The following is an 18,466-nucleotide window of genomic DNA, read 5'->3' on the forward strand; positions in this document are numbered from 1 at the left end:
GTAGCCTCACACTGACTCCAAACTCCAAATACAGTAAATTAATATGGACTGCTCTCCCCTGCGATTGTTCATTTAATTATATTGAAATCGGCATGACTTTGTCAGTCGTGTTTGTCAGCTTTCAGTGAAGTTAGATTCCATGTTCAACAACCTTTGACTTCTTGCTTTAGACTCCAACCCACCGATAGGCCATATACGCTTCAGCATTCCTGCCAGTGAAACTGTGGTGGTTTCTTTGTATGTACGAACAGTCTGGAGGCATGAAGCAAAGCAATTAACCCCCACCATGTGGTCTGGTCCTGCCTTCACTAAATGAGTCTGTGAGACAGCTTCACGGGAGCCAGGTAATCAGATACACGTTTTCTGTTAATGATAATGAGACATTAATGGTTCGGGAGGAAACTCACCAAATTTCTCTGCCAGGTTGTTCTCAGCTCTCAGCTCCCCCTCATCATCTTCATAGTCGTCATAGCGCTCCAAGGGTTGGCTGTAGTCCTGAAGCAAAGTGAGCTGGGGTTGAATAAGAGGCAGCTCGATGGCACCTCCGCTGGAGAGGGCCTCGATCGCATCTTCTAGAGCTGCAATGAGATAAAAAGAGAGTAAATTGCACATTCAAAATTTAATCTCACAAAATGGTTATTACGTACATCACATGTTGCAGAGATTTGAATCTCAAAGTTGTTCCTTCAAAACAAGTGGAACATTTTTCAACTTTTATAAGATAGCATGTCTTCAAGGCTCTTTAAATATTTTACTACAGTTTGTTACTGGATGCAAGTGACTCTGTGTGTAACTGTTTACAGGAATGCTATCCCTCCCTCCCCCACCTGATCCTTTCAGTTGTGTATTTGAGGCTGGATAAGAAATATTTGTTTAAATTATATAATTTCAGCAAAAATACTAACTTGGTGTAACAGTGAGAATCTCTGCTTCATACTTTAATTGCACGTAGATGAGATTTTCCTACCTTAAGTCTTTTTTTTCTTTAAGCTCTTGTCTAAATGACTTGGTGCACAGGATTTTTTTTTTGCAGTATGACAGCAACAGTTTGCCAGGTTTTCTGTTGGAATGCCTCTGGTGTGATTCCCACTCACCCACTCTCTTTAACATGATTGCGGATACTCACGGATGCATGATTGCCGGTCGTCGTCCAGACGGAAACCCCGGCGGCAAAAACATTGGAAAGAACCGGCGCTGTTCTGGCATGTGTGATCACAGCCACCATTCGCGGCCAGACACTCATCTACATCTAAACACCCAGAAAACCCGAGAAAAGCCATGAAGTAATTTGGTGGTGCTCACCAAAACAAAGACAACATTGTGTCTGTCCAACTGGAACTCTCCCAGGAATTAAAATTCTGTCTCATAAAAGCATAAGTGCCATCCATATTTTGACTGAGGGATTAAATTTACCATCACAGCTACATCCGTCAGAGTTGAGTCTGTATCCTGCTGAGCAATAGCATTCATAACCCCCGGGGTAATTGGTGCAGTCCTGCTCACAACAGGAGCTCTGCTCTCCGCACTCATCAACATCTGCCAAACACAACGAGCAGGAAAACAGAAATTATGATCTAACTGCAGTGATATAATTCCCTGCTCACTGAGAAAAACACTTTATGAGATAATGTTAACTGTACAGGCTTAACAGCCTTTTAAGGGTAAAGTTATAAATAAAGGATGATAGCAATGAGCTTCAATATTTAACTCCTACTCCGTCTGTTACAAAACTTGTATTACTAAATGTTCAGTCCTGTTTTCTAAAAACTATCTTCCACTCTCCTGACTAGAGGAGCAGTTTGACACCACATATTGTAGCTCTGCAAATCCACAAAGGGATGAAAGAGTCCGGATTCTCTTCTGGTGTACAGGGAGAGCATTTACACCAAGCAATCCTCTGCAGCAAATACAGCAATGATGAAAACTCCCATTTTCACAGGTACAGTTATATACATATTTACTCCTTAGCTTAAGGATGACCTACACTTACAAACTATTCTTATCGAGAACAATAGACAAACTGAACACGAAAAACAGAAAACATCTTCTGCTGTGAGCCCTAAATCAAAACCAGTCACAGTAACTGTAAGGCCTCAAAGTCATTGACGAGGAACACCTCAGTTATCTACTGTACTTTGTCTTAGAGATTTAATAAACTACTACAATACGTGCAAAGTTTTTATTGGTATTTTACAAACTTGATCCAAAGTAAAAAATAGCTATCAGAACCCTACAGTAATTGTAACTATGTCATAAACACCAATTTAATAACACACTATCACATAAAACTCTAACTTAAAGTAAATGAGTGCCGATTTAATGCATGAGTATAGTGTATGTTCTTATAAGTTATGTGTCTTTTAGTCTCTTACCAACACAAGTTTTGAGGTCGTCGTCTAGCCTGTAACCATGGTTACAGGAGCAAACAGGCCCACCAGTTGAATGCTGGCACTGATGTGAACATCCGCCATTATTGTTCTCACAGCTGTTCACGATCTCCATCTCAATTCCTTTAGTTCACAGTGAGATCAAAATGTGCGTCAATAAACAGAGTCAAAAATGTCAAAATTACTAAACATCAGGATTCTACACATGGAATAAAATACGAGGATTATACTGACTGTAACACTGTTTTCCATCAGATCCCAACTCATAGGCCGTGTTGCAAACACAGGCATAAGAGCCAAGTGTGTTGTGGCAACCATGAGCGCAGTTGGCCACTTCTGTCTCACACTCGTCGATATCTGGTGAAAAATACATAAAAAATGCATCCTGTATATTTGCAAATGTGTGCTTCTCAAAAATCAGTCCCTGTCTGCACCTGAAAACTATTAAGATTACTTTTACACACTAATACTGACGATGACAATCCTGGCTTCCAAATTCTGCATCTTTTCATTAATAAAAAAAAGTCATTCTTCTTTTCATCATTACGTTTTTATCTTAAGTAAATTCATTTCTGATCACATTTTCTCTCATGTTTTTCAAATTTGCCCACAAATACAGAAACTGACCGAACAATTTTACAACATGGATCATTTAGGAGTTTTAAAGCCGTCATCTGTACCTTACGATCTTTGTCAGGAGTTTAGGTTGAAATATAGATGTTCAAATTTTTCATTTTTTTTCTACTGTTTTTACTGCTTGAGACTAAGTCTAGTCTTGACATGGACAAACAAACTTTAAACCTCTAAACCCCACAATCTGCGAGCAGGACTGAAAGGCTTGTTTTATAATTATTATTTTTTTTAGAAAGTAAAAATTATAACAAATAAAACAATGCCAAAACTACACCTTTTATCATAGACTTAGACTGTAAAAAAATTAATTAGCATCTGAATTTCAAATTTCCAACAGTTGTGGAACTAATCATGTGCACCAAATGCTTCTGTCTGAAGAAGTAACCAAATCTAGGCTTAAAATAAGGATATTTTATTAAAATGATTTTATTGTAAATGTTTAATTAAAAATGTTGCACTGTTTGCACTATCACAATTCTGTAAAAAAAAAAAAAAAAAAAAAAAAATCTGTGCTATGCACCACAACTTTGAAGCCTTGAATGAATTAACTGAGACCAGCAGTCATGTGACAAAAATCTACATTTTTGAGTTCCCACTACTTCTAACCATGATTGAGTTGTTTCTGTAGAGGTGCAGGACTCACCGGGTCCGTGAAAAATGAGCCCACACTGGGTAAAAATGTCACAGAAATGTGTGCAGATGTTTGTAAACTGTTTTCTGTTTGTCTCTCCTTAAACATTTTCAACACTTGGTTTACTGATCTGCATTAATACCACTCACACCGTTACTGGTGAATTTACCTTCACAGGTTTTCCCATCTTCAGCCAGGATGTAGCCATTTTTACAGTCACAGTGAGCCTTGCCGCCATCAACACGACAGTCGTGCATACAGCCTCCATTCTGATCTGCACAGGGATTCTGCACTGCAACACAAAAAGCACACACTCATTAACATAAACCCACATGGTGTAACTCAGTGAGAAACGCTTCAGGCACAGTGGAGAAAACTGTAAAAAAAAAAAAAAAAAAAGTGACTCTCCTGCATTTTAATGCAGAGCATGTGGAGAGCTTTAAATCCATCCTGAACCTCCACCTCATCTCTTGCCATTGTTCTCTCTGCATAGCTGTGTGTGTGTGTTTGACTTGTGTAAGCCTGTCTGGCATCTGGGATGAGAACCTTCAGCTCTGCAAGAATTACAGGAAGCTGTTCACAGCCAACAATTACAAAGTAAAAGCACCTAAAAGACAGTCATTTAAAAATACATTTATGTATAATTTCCAACTTCCAGAGAACCTTACTCAACTGCACGGCCTCAGAGATCACGAGATTAAAAGCAAGGACATTAAAACAATAATTTAAGAAAAATAATAATGATGAAGGCTGCTGTGACTCATTCCAATTTAATATCTTATTCCACGAGTGACAGTTAATCATATTCTAGCAAAGACATCCTGGAAGAGAATTACACCTGGCAGCAGATGCATAGAATGTGTTTTTAATAGTATGATTAAAACATCAGAATAACACCTTATTGATCTTCCAAAGCACTCAATTTATTGGCCCTCTTTCCTCAGTAACCTATCCATTTAGTGTTCCTCCTCCCTTTTGTCTTGGGACATATGTTTATGTGTATTTAGAGCTTCCTTACAGCAGAGTTTGAAAACATGGACACTCACGTTTACAGTGCTTGCCATCCTCCTCCATCACATAATTTGGCTTGCAGCGGCAGCGAAAATGAGCAGAAGACTGCTGCACACAATAGTGTTCACATCCACCGTTGCTGATGGCACAAGAATGGACAGCTGTAAAGACAAAAGAAGAAGAAAAAAACCCAGTGTGAAATGACAAAAGAGTAGAGCTACTGAGATGCATGGACAGAAAAAAAAAAGAGAAAATCTCGCATCTTTGCAGACACAAATCAGCTCAAACTGCAGTCTCGTGTTAGTCTTTCAGGCTTTTGAAATGACTGAAATGTCACATCTACAGGACTATTTCTCAGAGAGGCTATATATTGACATTCCAACAAGAAAGTCAGAATAAATCAGAGAGTTGCTATGCTCTGAGTCATGCGAGATCCATCTCAACAAAAGGGCTACAAATCAGAGAAAGACTTGAATGGCAGGGTGCCTGTGGTGGACAGCACTGATTAGGTTAAGGTCAGTTTGAGCTAAATGGTCTGCCCTCTCAGTGTTTTCCTCTTTGTAGCAACAGATGAATCTGGATTACTTCAGAGAAAATAACGCACAGAGCCAAACAGCCTGGTGTTCTCAAAGACCGTGTTTTTCATACTCAGAGGCTTGAGTCAAGTTTCATCCATTTCAAGTATATGTCAAACCACAGAGTGGTTTCCAGCTCAAATATTATGCAGCTACACGCTAAGTGTGTGGGATAAATCTGACCTCTGCTGGCAGATCAAGAGCTGGATAAGACGAGCAGAGATGGAACTTCCCTTCTTTTAGCCCCATGATTATGTGCTGATTGGTATTTGGTGTTCTTTATTCAGCATGTGGTCATGCTGTTTGGTGCATCCTGAAAAACTGAGAAATCCTTTTATTCACTTGTTTTGGCAGCAAATGTTGAGTACTATGTTCATTTGTGAACATGGACACATTTTGCAGCGTGGTTCTGCACAGTTTTAACACAACTGCCAGCAGATGGATATGCACCATCACAGATAAGCTTCGCCTGGGAGTCAGCCACATGTGCACTGTGATTATTAGTGCAATCAGTCCATTTCTCTCATGCACAACTGTCACACAAGAGCCTCTCAGGGACAGATGGGTCCCCACTATAAGGTCTCTGCTCTATAAGACAATGTAACAACTTTACTTTATGAAGCCAAGAAACGCATCATGATTTCCACTCTAAATGTCAGAGAGGACATTCTGTATATATTCCTGACCGAAGAAACCAGCGCCAGGCTTATACACTTTTTTTCATACCAGCTATTTCTGAAAAACCTAAAGTTAATGTTTCTGCTATGGCAGGTATGAGGTAAACACTGCAGAGTTTGAGTGACAGGTTATCACACAGATTGAAGGAATGAGGTTTATGTGAGCGTCAGCACGAGCAGTATTTAATGGAGGGAAAAATGGAGGCTTCATAATTACATAGACATGGATACCACAGTTTTCTACCTTATCATAATGACTGTGTCACTTCGTTTAATTGTAAGTAGACATAGAACATATAGATGGTGAACATCTTGAGTATCCATTATGTGTCCTGATTTCATCTTTGTCTGAATTGATAGTCTCACTAAATCTCAAGGTAGACACATAATTATGAGCTGCGTATCAACCCCCTGGGAAAAAAAAAAAGCTCCAGACAAAAGAATCTTATCACAAGGTCCACTAAGTTGCTTTTCTGGTACTTTCAATCACATCACACAAACTTTTTCAGCAGAAAGACTTTTTAAGTGAGAATATGTAAAGAATGCAATGATCCGCAGCCACTTCGGTCACACATGGAGATTACTGTTTAATGGTAAATACTAAAGGACAGCAACAGTTACAGAAGTAGAGTCATAATGTCAACAATCAGTCATGTCAGTAAAATAAGAACATTAGTGACTGTAAACTACTTGTTTTATTAGTACAATTACGGCAACGCTGAATTCAAATGTGTTTATTTGGTTGCTTATGCATTAAACTTTGCACTTGTAAGAGAGAGATTATATTTTCTATTTTCCTAAAAGTTACACAGCTTTGCTTTAAGTAAAATTTAACAAGTTGATAGTGAAAATGTATTTTCATTTCCATTTTTGGGGCATTTTATGGGAGAGCAGACAAAGATTACAGAGTTGGAGGCGACCGTGACCTGCAAACTATTTAGGAATTATTTGTGTAAGAAATGCATCGGTGAAAAAGGCTACAAGTGCCCTAGTTTCAGATGCTCATTTGGTAAAAATTTGCTGATTTACTTTGACTAGTGTGATTATAACCTGAATGTCACTTGATTGTTGGACAAAACGAGCCATTTAGCAACGAGACTGATGAGTTTAGAAAACTGCCTATTGACAGATGATTCTAAAAAGCAGACAATCGAGAAATAAATCAGCAGATTAAGCAAAAATGAAAATAATCATTAACTGCAGCCATGCTCAAGATGTTGTCCAGGACAGGATGTAAGTTGAAGCTGATTCATTTACAGAAAAAAGCTCCAAATTGGCTTTGCACAAGATATCCACTGAAAGGAAAAAGTGCATTAGGTGTACTAAATGTGGCTTTAACAGCAAATGTTATTTGAACCACCCCACAATAGAGCGTTTTGTCAAAATCAAAGAGGTCGTCTACAACAGTATGAATGTGGTCTACATGATTAAGTACCCATGTCAAAAACCATATGTCGCTAAACTTCAATGAAATAATGACCAAAAAATAATACTCGGAGTAAAGACTTAGAGAACCTTCCAGTAGCTCAGCTCCTCCAAAACAGTGCTTCATTGTTTATGTAAGTATTCAACAAGCGAGGTTACATTACAAAGCGCCTCTCGAGGCCTATATACTATTGGATTCAATGAAGGAGCTCAAATCCTCCCCATCACCATGTTGTAGTCAGTCGTGTTACTTGATCTTATGTTTTTAAAAATTGATGTATCCCTTTCATCTTTTAATAACTACTACTTGTCATTTTACTGATTCATAGTTTCTTGATATAGATGCAGCCCACCCACACATTGATCATGGTACTGTGACTCTGCAGAGCTGTTTCAGTGTGCACTCGTGTTCTTTTTCCCAGCGTGTACAATACAATCAGTGCCATAAAGCTGTAACATTACTCACAAAGACAGGTGCGGCCGTCCACATGAAGTCGAGAGCCCGGGTGGCATTCACAGTAGTAGGAGCCCCTGGTGTTAATACATCTGTGCTGGCAGCCTCCATTATGAACCTGGCATTCATCAATATCTGTAGGGAAGGAGTGAGAAAAGAGGAAAGACAAAAGCAGAGAGAAAGAGAGAAATTAGTGCAATTTGACTAAATCCTCTCATTATAAGAAAAAAATATGTTCACAAAAATAAAGACCAGAGGAGCTGCCAAACTAGGAGAGGAACTTAATGCAGGTTTTAGGATAAAGATGTACCCCAGGAAACGAGGGGGTGATGGATGAGAAGGGAACGTACTCTACAAGTGCATTGCAGCTCAAACAAACATATCCTCCATGTGGTAACAACTACCGAACATTTAAAACCAAATTTAAATTCCTGCTCCTCTTGTCAAAGTCCCTTGGGTGAGCAAACATATGGAAACTTAAATTGGAGGATGCAAAACACACACATTCCTCTCAGCCAAGCATGTGGATAGTAAACAAATAACATAAGGGGGTTCTTCCTCTGAGAAAACAGTGGTGAGCGAAACATGATCGGCTGGCTTTGTGACCAGACTTCTGATGAAACAAACCGTGTTACTAAACACTTCTTATTTTAGGGGTCAAAGACTAATAAATTGTTTAGTTAGTTCCACAGCATACCCCCTGTGAGATCTGAGTTGATTTATGAAGCCCCACTCTGTTTGGACTTCTGCTAACAGCCTGTCTGCCGTGATAAAAAAAAAAAAAAAAAAATAGGACGTTAAGTGAAACCAAGTCACCTCTAAGATGGTGACAAGTCACTCATTTGCTTAAAGATTACAAAAGTTATCACAGTGGAGTTACTGGAAATGTTGCTGACTGCAACATGTGATGTGACACATTAAAAAGTGGGGTGTGAATGTGTTTTGGCTGCTGGTCGATCGCTGTAAAAACAGCTAGCACATCATAAAATACTATTACTCAGTGCGAGATTAAATGTCTGGCTGAGAAATGTGTTGTTCAGAACAGTCCTGACTTCAGGCACCTATTTTCAGCACCAAACTATTTCAAGAATTCACTTCAATTCCTGTGAGAAAGTGTTTCGGAAGAGGTTTTATAAAGTAGCTGATTAATATGATTTCCTAAAGATAAATATTATTTTTATGTAGTTGTCTTAATTTTATTTGTTTTGGTGAAGTACAGAATTTGTGAAACATTGCAAGTCTCATCACAGACCATCTATTTTCTCTTTGGGCTCTGTGTTGTAAACAAGGCATTAGACAGTTTAGCATTAACAAACCCTATCATGACTTCTTAACATTCATCAAAGTGTAAAATCCCCCCCGCCCCCACATCCCTCAAAAAACAAATAGTCTTCTTCCATAAATGGAAAGAAAAACTTTCACATAAATTCATGAATACTGTAGCCTTCATGGCCTCGCAGTGTATTTTTCTCCCACAGTCCTGAAATGTGCCCGTTAGGGTAAATTGGAAAGTTTAAATTGCCAATCGATGGGAATGTGAGCACGATACATTGTCAGTGTGAATGTGTAAACCCTGTGATGGACTAGGAAGCTGTTCAGGGTGCAACCTGATAAGGGATGGAGCAACATTTGCACATATCTGTAATTCACTCGCTTCTATTTGAGTAAATATCTGTGTGTTTAGCTACTAAACTAGCCATCATTTTCCACAGCTATAGTCACCAATTTTGTTTGGCTTTGCTACGGGCAGGTAGGTACTGTGGGTCTATCAGAGCTTTTTCACTGAAATAGCTTCTTGTTGTGTCTGGAAACAAAGGTTGCGGCCAGAAAACCAAAACAATAAGCTGAAAGAAGCTACAATGCTCCATAGACAGCAAGGTATCTGTGGATTCGTCATTACAAGTGACCCCATTACGCTTTCACACAGTCATTGGTTTCACTCTCTGAAAATATTGACTATGGCAGCTAAAGTAATGCTTTCTGTGGACCACAGAGAGACATATGAATGTTAATCTCGGAGTCTTTGTAACAAAGAAAATTTGGCCTCCAAAGAGCTCCTGTCATGCTGAGTGGGATGGAGGCAGCGGGGTGGCTGGACAACCTTCATCTGAGCCTCACAGTGCACATTAAACACCATCACATCACTGTCTTCATGCTCCCACAGTATGCGACCTGTAATTTACACATAAATCAGGTCTTTACAAGACCCAAACTCTGTCACCCTGATGTTATAGTACATGATGGAGAAAAGGCAGTGCTGTAAAATTATGAAAATGACAAAATCTTTGTGGTTAAAATATGATACATGAAAAACTGATTCTGGGCTTCATCGTAAAACCAAGGACAGGATTAGGATAAGGACCAAACTGCAGGACAGCAGCATAAAGGGACTGGAATTTACTTGCTTTGTGGTTGCTGTAAAACCTGCCCAAGAAGCTAAATTATAGAAATATCCTTCAGCTGAACTCTTCTACTTCCAGTAATATCCCACAACATCTTCAAACACAGTACAGTGTTTGGAGCAGAAATGAGATTCTAAACTTTCCTCTTCTTTGTCGCGCTGCTGCCAAACTCCAGCTTCACTTCATCCAGGAAAGCTGGCAGGAGTCCTCCTTTTCGTTTTTCCATCCATGCTGCATGCTGTCCTTTGGTTTGGTTTTTCATAAAACGGGACCAGCACTGCAGAGCTGCTGTTAGTCTGTCAACTGCAGCACACAGTCAGCGGATCCCCTTCAGCCCAGTTTCCAAGTCCAGATCATGATCCTCCTTGAGCTCGAGCCAAAGCCTCAGCAGCCGTTGGCTTTCACAGAGGGCACATTAATTTTTAGCTCATAGCCACCTACAGCACGGTGTCGTCCTAATGGAAAACTATTTTGGTCGGTTTACGATTAGTCTTTTATTTATTGTACGCAATAGATACATTATTTCTAAACAGTCTTGATTTATCTCCAGGAATGACATCTTAACAACGTAGCAGACCACAGGGATTATCAGCAATATGGTAATCATAAATTTAAAATATGTCTGCATTTATCCCTGAGCACAGTCAAGCCAAACATGAAAATAAATATTCAGTCATAATAGTGACATAATTTATCGAGAGAGTATTTTGTATTTAGCCCTGTTTTTGTTAACATTAGAAAACGTCTCTCATGATTCGTAGTTCATGTCTTCATGTGCACTAATCTCTGCTGATAAAAGCGATCCTCCCCTGCTCTGATCAGAGACAAAGGTTACTGGGCAGTGCCAGACAGCAGACACATTATCAGAGGGTTAGCTTAACTACTACTACTGTAAATAACTTTGTCGGAAGAAGAGAAAATTAAATTCTTGAATTTATTTTATTTTACAATGACTCCAACATGTGAAATTTTAACTTTTCATTATTCAACTTTTAATAAATAATGTAGTCATACTGACAACAGCATTAGAGATGCTTCATCTACATTTTGACTGTGAAATTATCACTTACCCGCAGCCAGGTAGCCAACGTTGTAGCCATTGTATCCATGGTAACAGTGGGGTCTATAGCAAATCCTTCTATAGTAGCTGTGTGGATAGTTTGCAGCAGATGTCAGATATGCCGTCGCTTCAATGACCCCCAAAAAGAAAATCCACTGTCCTGACAGCAAAGGCATTGCTGAAGTATGACGTGACACAGAATATTCAAAATACAAATTTCGCCTTTAAAATGTCTATTTATCTGTGAAAAAACTAAGTTATCTAAACATTTGCATTAATCGTATTAACTATGATCTCTCTTAATGAATGACCAGTCCTGTGTTAAAGACTACTAATCTGAAATAACATGGTAACTACTTCTTATTCCCTCTGCCTCCTGATTATTCTGTCTCCCTCCCCTCCATCGCTCTGTCTGGTTCACCCTCCCATCTACCAAAGCCCATCACATTATAGATCCTCCTCTCCCTCCTCTTTTTCTTTCCCACTTTTCTCAACACCTCCCTCTCACCCCATCCTGTCTCTCTCCAAATGTCCACTACTGTATGAACTACAAACAAATAATTCTGCATATTATCAGCCGACAGTGATCAATTCCTTTCTCAATGATTTATACATTTCACAAATTGTCAACTGTATTTGACTGTTTCTTCAAAGAATAATATGTGAGGATTTATGAGGGCACATACCTCAGGTATTGGAGAACAAAGAATGTGAACAGACTAAAGGATGTGCTGTCCATATTTTTCTTTTCATGCCGACATGTATCGAAAAAAAAAAAAAACTGCCACTAATGCAACGCCAAATTTTAAGAAGTGCCAGAAGTCAAATTCAGTATTTTTAATCCAAACATCTGAGAATGGAATGAGCTGTACAGTGAAATTTTCTATTCGGGAGCTGAGCACTCTACTCTTTAATCTGTTGCCAACACATGCATATGAACACAGGAGCAGGACACCAATGCACTTAATAGAACTTATAAAGAGCAGGCCAAGTTCATGGTCGGTATACCCTCCTCGATCTTTAGAGAAATGGCCCATCGAGACCTCTGCAGGATACAATGACTGTGAGCTTCACTTTTATAACTTTTCTTTTTCGTAATGCAGCCGTAAAGCCTACTCTGACATACACCTGTTCAGTCACGCCACAACCATCCGAGAAGTACTCAAGCTCAAGCAGACCAGCAGGAACCGATATTGACAGCTTTTATGACACCACATTCCAGCATATGCAACTCTGCACACAGAAAATGTATAATAGCGAAGACGTCTGAATCATGTGGACAGTGATGCCGGCCGCGTATGGAAGAAAAGCAGCCTGTACAAGTCAAGAAGACAGATAATAGGATTGTAGCCATAGTGTAAAATAACTCGGAGAAAGAAAAGAAATGTGGATAAGATAGCAAAAAAGTCCAGTAAAGAAGCGCATCTTTTCCGCTCTGCTCTGCTCTCAGTTAACAAGAGAAACTAATAACTGTTGATTTTGGTTCCTCACTATTAGACAGATGCCAAGCACTGGCAGAGCATTAATCCCACCCTCAACCTTGTAATGATCTGAGCTGCAACGTTCATTTGACATGACAGCTAAAATGTTGACACATACTGCACTCCGCATGATGGCTGTTAATGTTGGCCTCTTCCACGTTAAACAACGCCATTTCTATCAATGCTGCACTGTCCGAGAAAAAAGAAAATACAAAAAGGAATTTGACCAGGAGCATGAGAGGAGGTCTGCAGAGGATTTTGTTATTATATTCGCACAGAACAAAGGCTGTATTTGTTCCTGTTTTGTTCATGCCACCACTGTCACAGTAACATCCCACAGAATTGCCTTTCATTGAAAGAAATCTAACATGTTACCGAGAACAGGATTCCCCCGAAGTAGTAATGTGGCTGTGTACGGTCCAACTCAGGGAATCCTTTATTCTTCACAGCTAACTGAACAGAAGTTGTCTCTCATCTCGACTCAAGTGCTTTGCTCTGCAGCCCTGTGAGCTTCAGGCTGTCATGTAAATAGAAGGCAGATCACTTTCTGCAGAGACACGGACACACACAGCTCTAACTTAAACATCTACAACATCGAAAGCTTCCAGCCAGCTTCTTTTACCTCTGTTAGGACTCCTGCCAATTACAGACAATTAGGACATTAATGCTGTGGGTAGCTGCTTTCCTCCAATATACATCAGTGGCAAAGGGCAGCTAGCTATGAAAGCCAGCTGTGACAATGTTCACATCAGCTCTCCTAATAACCGTGACCTGGATCAGATCTCTTTCTGGTTCCTGCAGCAGACAGCCACACTGCAGAGCGTTTCTCCTCTTGGTTTGGCTGCTGCACAGAGGAACCATTATTCTGATTAAACCAACCAGTTGCAGAGATTCCATAATCAGAAACATCAAACTATGATGGAGAGACAATAAATCTCGTGGGAAAATGTCAGGAAGAAGCCCAGTTTTGGTGAGCTGTGGTTTAGAGATGCATTATAGACTGGTAGCTACACTTTTCCCCACCGATACTCTGAGACATGAAGCAGCAGAAGCCAAAATAATTTCTTCATCATTAGTGTAAAAGTTAAAGATTATCTGGTACTGCTGTGTTTTTGAGTTAAAATGATCTTGTTTTGGTGTTTACTGAGCGCAGGATCTGCATTTACTGAAATGGAAATGAAAATAAACTGTTTGAATGGCAACATAAGTAGAAGCAAGTAAACAGAATAAAGGATGCTGCTGTGGATGCCAATCACATTAGAGCCACAAACATTGAGGTGAGATTTAAAAATAAACTGAGATGTTACCAATTTGCTTTGTGTAAAACAGACAAAATAAAGTGTAATGTTGATAAATTTTCAAAGAACAATAGTGTGACAATATGTTGGGGATGACAACTTGTGCTTAGAAGATTCATTTTTACTCTAGAAAATATTGAGAAAACATTAGCAGTAATGCAGAACTGATGAACCAACAGACAGAAAATGTTCTCAGCTAGACCAGTTAATTAGTATCAGAAAAACTGTATCAGAAACCATGAAAGCTGAAAGGTATGATAACCAGAAGAACTCCATACATCCCATCAAATCTGCTGTCACATCATCTATTCAGGGAGGTGCCACCCAACTCTTTGAATGCCCTGACCACACCCACACACACACTCATGTACACACACATTCCTGCATGGGAGCAGCCTTGCACGACCACAGTCTGATCTGCAGAACCCTCAAAAGAGCAGTTGTGGTTACAAGCCTTGCTTAAGGGCACCTCAGTTGTGGTAATGAGGGGCGGATACTTTCCCTGCTCAGATGGATTCTGCTAGCCTGGTGTTCCTGCCTTCAGGTCACAATCCCTCTTTTGCCCCTTATAAACATTAAAGAGACACCAGCAGGAGACTTTTTTTTTTTTTTTTAAATATACATTTAGTCTATCTCAAATCCTCCATTTTCCATAATTTAACCTGAAATCATCTTTCCTTATGACCTCTCTTGACCCTCCCTGTCTGGTAATTACCCAAGTTTTTAAATTTGTAACACAAATAACAAGACAACCCTAATTCTACCTCCAAAGCTAATAATGATGCTACTCGTGATGCGTTAAGTGCGTAAAATCTGTAGACTGCCCCTTTAAAATGAAACAGCAAAACTAAATTACAAGAAATGCAAGATTGTACTGACCTTGACATGTTTTGCCGTCATCATTGAGTTTCTGTCCGGGAGGACACCTGCAGTAGAAGCTTCCAATGGTGTTACAACAGAGAGCCTCACAGCCTCCATTGGTCTCCTCACATTCATTCACATCTAACGGGAAAAAATAAGACAAAGTTAATCCAACCGTCATCAAAATCAAATTTAAAAACAGAAATTAGCATGAATAAAAACTAAAACAGATTAAATGAAAAAGGTCAGTCAAGTTATAGTGTTTCGGTTAAAACAACACTCATCTTTTAGGGAAGTAATGACGATAAAAGAATGTGTCTTCCTTTTAATGTCAGCTTATTAAGTTTTGAATGTCTTCCATGAATAAATTTGGATCAGACTTTTAAAAGTGTGGAAAGTGCTCAAATGCCTGAGAATGACTGCACGAAACTGCGTTTGCTGTTTCCAGCCTTCAATTGGTTTCCATAGTACCAACTTCAAAGAAAATGAAAAGGTAAAATATATATATGTCCAAAAACAGAATCAAAATATATCCAGTGATAAATTAAGTGGGACAAAAGGAAAGATGCTGTATTAACATGTTGTCATCATTACCTCTAAGCTGTAAACTCCAACATGAACCAGGAATACAATTAGTCAATCACACAGCGCACCCACAACACTTCCACAAGAAGTCACAGTTTTCCATTTCATTTCCATCAGCAAAATATGCTGCCAAACCTGTCATCAACCAAACCAGATAAAATCTTTCCACCCAGTTTGCAAACTACACATAATGACTGGGGTTAGATACAGGCGCTGACAGTCCAACGTACCATAATTGGAGCTGAGGATATTCTGCATAATAACATAATAAAATTGAGAATGAAAGGAATGATGTGTAATGGATTATTCAGCTTCACACTATAGTTACAGGACACACTCACATTCCCTTCATTGACATTCAATTTTATTCATATGGGGCTTTGTCAGGAGAGATCATGCACACAGCACAGTTTTGATGACATCGGGCTGTTTTATTAGCCATGCCAGTAGAAAGAAGTTTGGATGGAAAACTGAAAGCCATGGAGCAAATTAAGGTGGAACATTAACTTGGCACTAATCAGCTTGTAAACTTTCTCCATGTCCATAAAAGAAGAGAGTTACTGTACAGAGAGAAGAGTACAAATGCTAAGAAAATGGCTTTATAGAGCATTTTTTTTTTCCCCTTCTAGCAAATTTTGTCACATTGCAATGCCAGTGTTAAACCTGTCAATTAAACAATTCCTTCTCAGTTTACAAGATCTGGAAATGTTCACACTGAAACACTGAACTCTTTCTGTTACCAAGTGTCATAAATATGCTAAGAGAAGTCACCCCTAAAATTAAGAATCCATTTTATTTCCAAATGAAACAATTTATAATAAATGTATAACATCAATTCTGCTTAGAAAGACTCAACATCTTGCAGCTGGAGCTCCAGTTTGGGAAGTGCATTCATTTGTATTTGGATACAACATCAAAGGATCTTGATTTAATGACTCTGCGTCCTGGGGTAAGAGAGAGTGTATGACTTTTAGTACATTTAACGTGTAAAATTACAACTGTTGTGATGACAGATGCAGAAAACAACCCAACTAAAGCAGGTGATGGTCACTGAGTAGAGTGTGACCTGAAGTCAAGGGTAGGATTGAAGACCCTGAGGAATCCCAAGGTTTGACCATGAGCGTGTTTGTGTTGAGTGTGTGTGAGGACTTCCACTGCGTGGCAGCTTGAGCAGGGGTCAGTGTCACGCTCATCATTCTCCAAGTCTTTCTGCCCAATAAGCAAGCAGGAATGTTGAGCTGCTAAGGGTCATGAGGAGAATCCACAAAGCAGCAGCAGAAAACTGAATGTCTACACTGGATCGATAACGTGCCATGTTTTTTTTAAGTATTGGACAATAATTTGGCTTCATCCTCCCATCAGGTATTCAGTTTAAGTGGTCCAAAATAATGTTTAGTTGGCAGAAAAAACAATGTAAAGGCCATGCACAGAAGTGAACCATTGTCATGTACTTTTAGGAAGTTTTTGTTATATAACCGTTTATATTTTGAAAACAAATCCCAGCCATGAAATTAATCTTCTCTAAATGCTTAACTCAATGACCTCTGAAGTGAGTCTGGTGGTTGAAACAAAGGCTTCAACCTCACTTTACGCCAGGGGGGGGAACAGTGGAGCTTTTCTCTACGTCACCCTCACCCATCCATCAATCCGTCACCACAATGAACCTCCAGCAGGGTTACCAGACACATATAAGCGTGCGAAACGACAGCTGAAACATACTTTAAGAAGATCAGCCTCCTCCTGTGAACAGCGGCTCACCAAGGTTTCCTCTCCCTGACCTGAGCCTTTGGGGACATGTTTTCCAAAAAGAGGTCAGATGCCTGAAACGTGGTGGTGTGTCTGCAGACCATTTTATGCCCATGGTCAGAGTCAAAGGCCAAGACTTGAACCCATGATGTTTATACAGGGCCAGGCGAGCTGGTTCCCAAAAATGTTAAACTAATCTTATAAATATTTTGTCCATAAAATGCTAAAAATTTTGAAAAAATGCCCATCATAAGTTCCCAATGTGACATCTTGAATTTACTAGTATTGGGCAAATACTTGAGGTATCTGGGAGTCTGGAAACAGCAAATTATTTTTGCTTAATACATTAATGAAACAACTACATTTAATTTTATTTCAATAAGGAACTTTCTAGTTAACAGCGGTAGAAGCAGAGTGTATAGCTTTTGTTAGCAACACAGTCTGCTTCAACTGTATGTTCATTTTGGAGGCTGTTTTCAGGGAATGCTGTAGAATAGCACAAGTGGGTAGCCTTGCCTGAAACCATGACCAGCTTCTCTAATGTTAGAAAAAAATACATTTTCATAAAACTAAGTTTCAACCTTAAGGGGAAACTAAAAAGCTATGGCTGTTTTTTAAACAACAAATGCCAGTTATATACTTTAGACTATTGTTTAGCCCATCATATAGTAACTAATATGAAACCAGAATATCATGATCTGAATGGCCAACAACCTCAGTTAACCAATTTTCTTGCAGGAATCCTGGAAGAGTTTCTGATGTTTCTATCACCCTTATGAATGTATGAAGGTGGAGTTTCTGTGCATTGTTCTGTGAGGACAACACAATCTCAGCTACATCATTGTGAGAGACAAATTGTCCTGTTATGTCTTCTGGTAAGTGAAATCTAAAAACAAACACATCTGTAAAATGGGTCAAATGTGCATTTCTATGTTGTGGACACTCTGTTAAGTAACCTGGTAAACAATGAAAAGTAACAAAGGCTTCACTGAAACTTTTTTTTATGTTTCTCCAAGTTCAGCTGCAGCAAAGCTGTGGGTTTACATTCTTCTGCTGTATTGTGTGACTTCCTCTGACAAGGGCTACCATCACCGCTCCCAGGATGATGAGGCTAATGTCTCGGCAGACCACGAGGGGCTAACTGGGCCAAAGAAAACCACCAGACCGCTGATATTATCGCAGGGGGTCATGGGCCGGAAAATTGCAGCATTCATCAAGATTCAGGAGGGGCGACGCTGTG

At 39.4% G+C, this 18,466-nt stretch overlaps 1 protein-coding gene across 1 annotated transcript in view; it reads right to left on the reverse strand.

The window, feature by feature from the left end:
• Nucleotides 1-18,466, reverse strand: part of megf6b (multiple EGF-like-domains 6b) — a 55,010-nt gene that overhangs the window by 13,415 nt on the left and 23,129 nt on the right. Inside the window, exons 4-12 of the mRNA XM_069690860.1 lie at nucleotides 14,914-15,036; nucleotides 7,806-7,928; nucleotides 4,698-4,823; nucleotides 3,821-3,943; nucleotides 2,622-2,744; nucleotides 2,373-2,510; nucleotides 1,414-1,536; nucleotides 1,127-1,249; nucleotides 408-578 (exon numbers count right to left, since the gene is read on the reverse strand). Of these exons, the coding sequence (XP_069546961.1) occupies nucleotides 408-578; nucleotides 1,127-1,249; nucleotides 1,414-1,536; nucleotides 2,373-2,510; nucleotides 2,622-2,744; nucleotides 3,821-3,943; nucleotides 4,698-4,823; nucleotides 7,806-7,928; nucleotides 14,914-15,036 (1,173 nt within the window). The remainder of the gene's footprint in view (nucleotides 1-407; nucleotides 579-1,126; nucleotides 1,250-1,413; nucleotides 1,537-2,372; nucleotides 2,511-2,621; nucleotides 2,745-3,820; nucleotides 3,944-4,697; nucleotides 4,824-7,805; nucleotides 7,929-14,913; nucleotides 15,037-18,466) is intronic.

This window comes from Brachyistius frenatus, unplaced genomic scaffold (genome assembly GCF_029030835.1).
Source record: "Brachyistius frenatus isolate BFR_SWC_R1_liver_20210118 unplaced genomic scaffold, ASM2903083v1 Contig_10, whole genome shotgun sequence".
Classification (NCBI taxonomy): domain Eukaryota; kingdom Metazoa; phylum Chordata; class Actinopteri; family Embiotocidae; genus Brachyistius; species Brachyistius frenatus.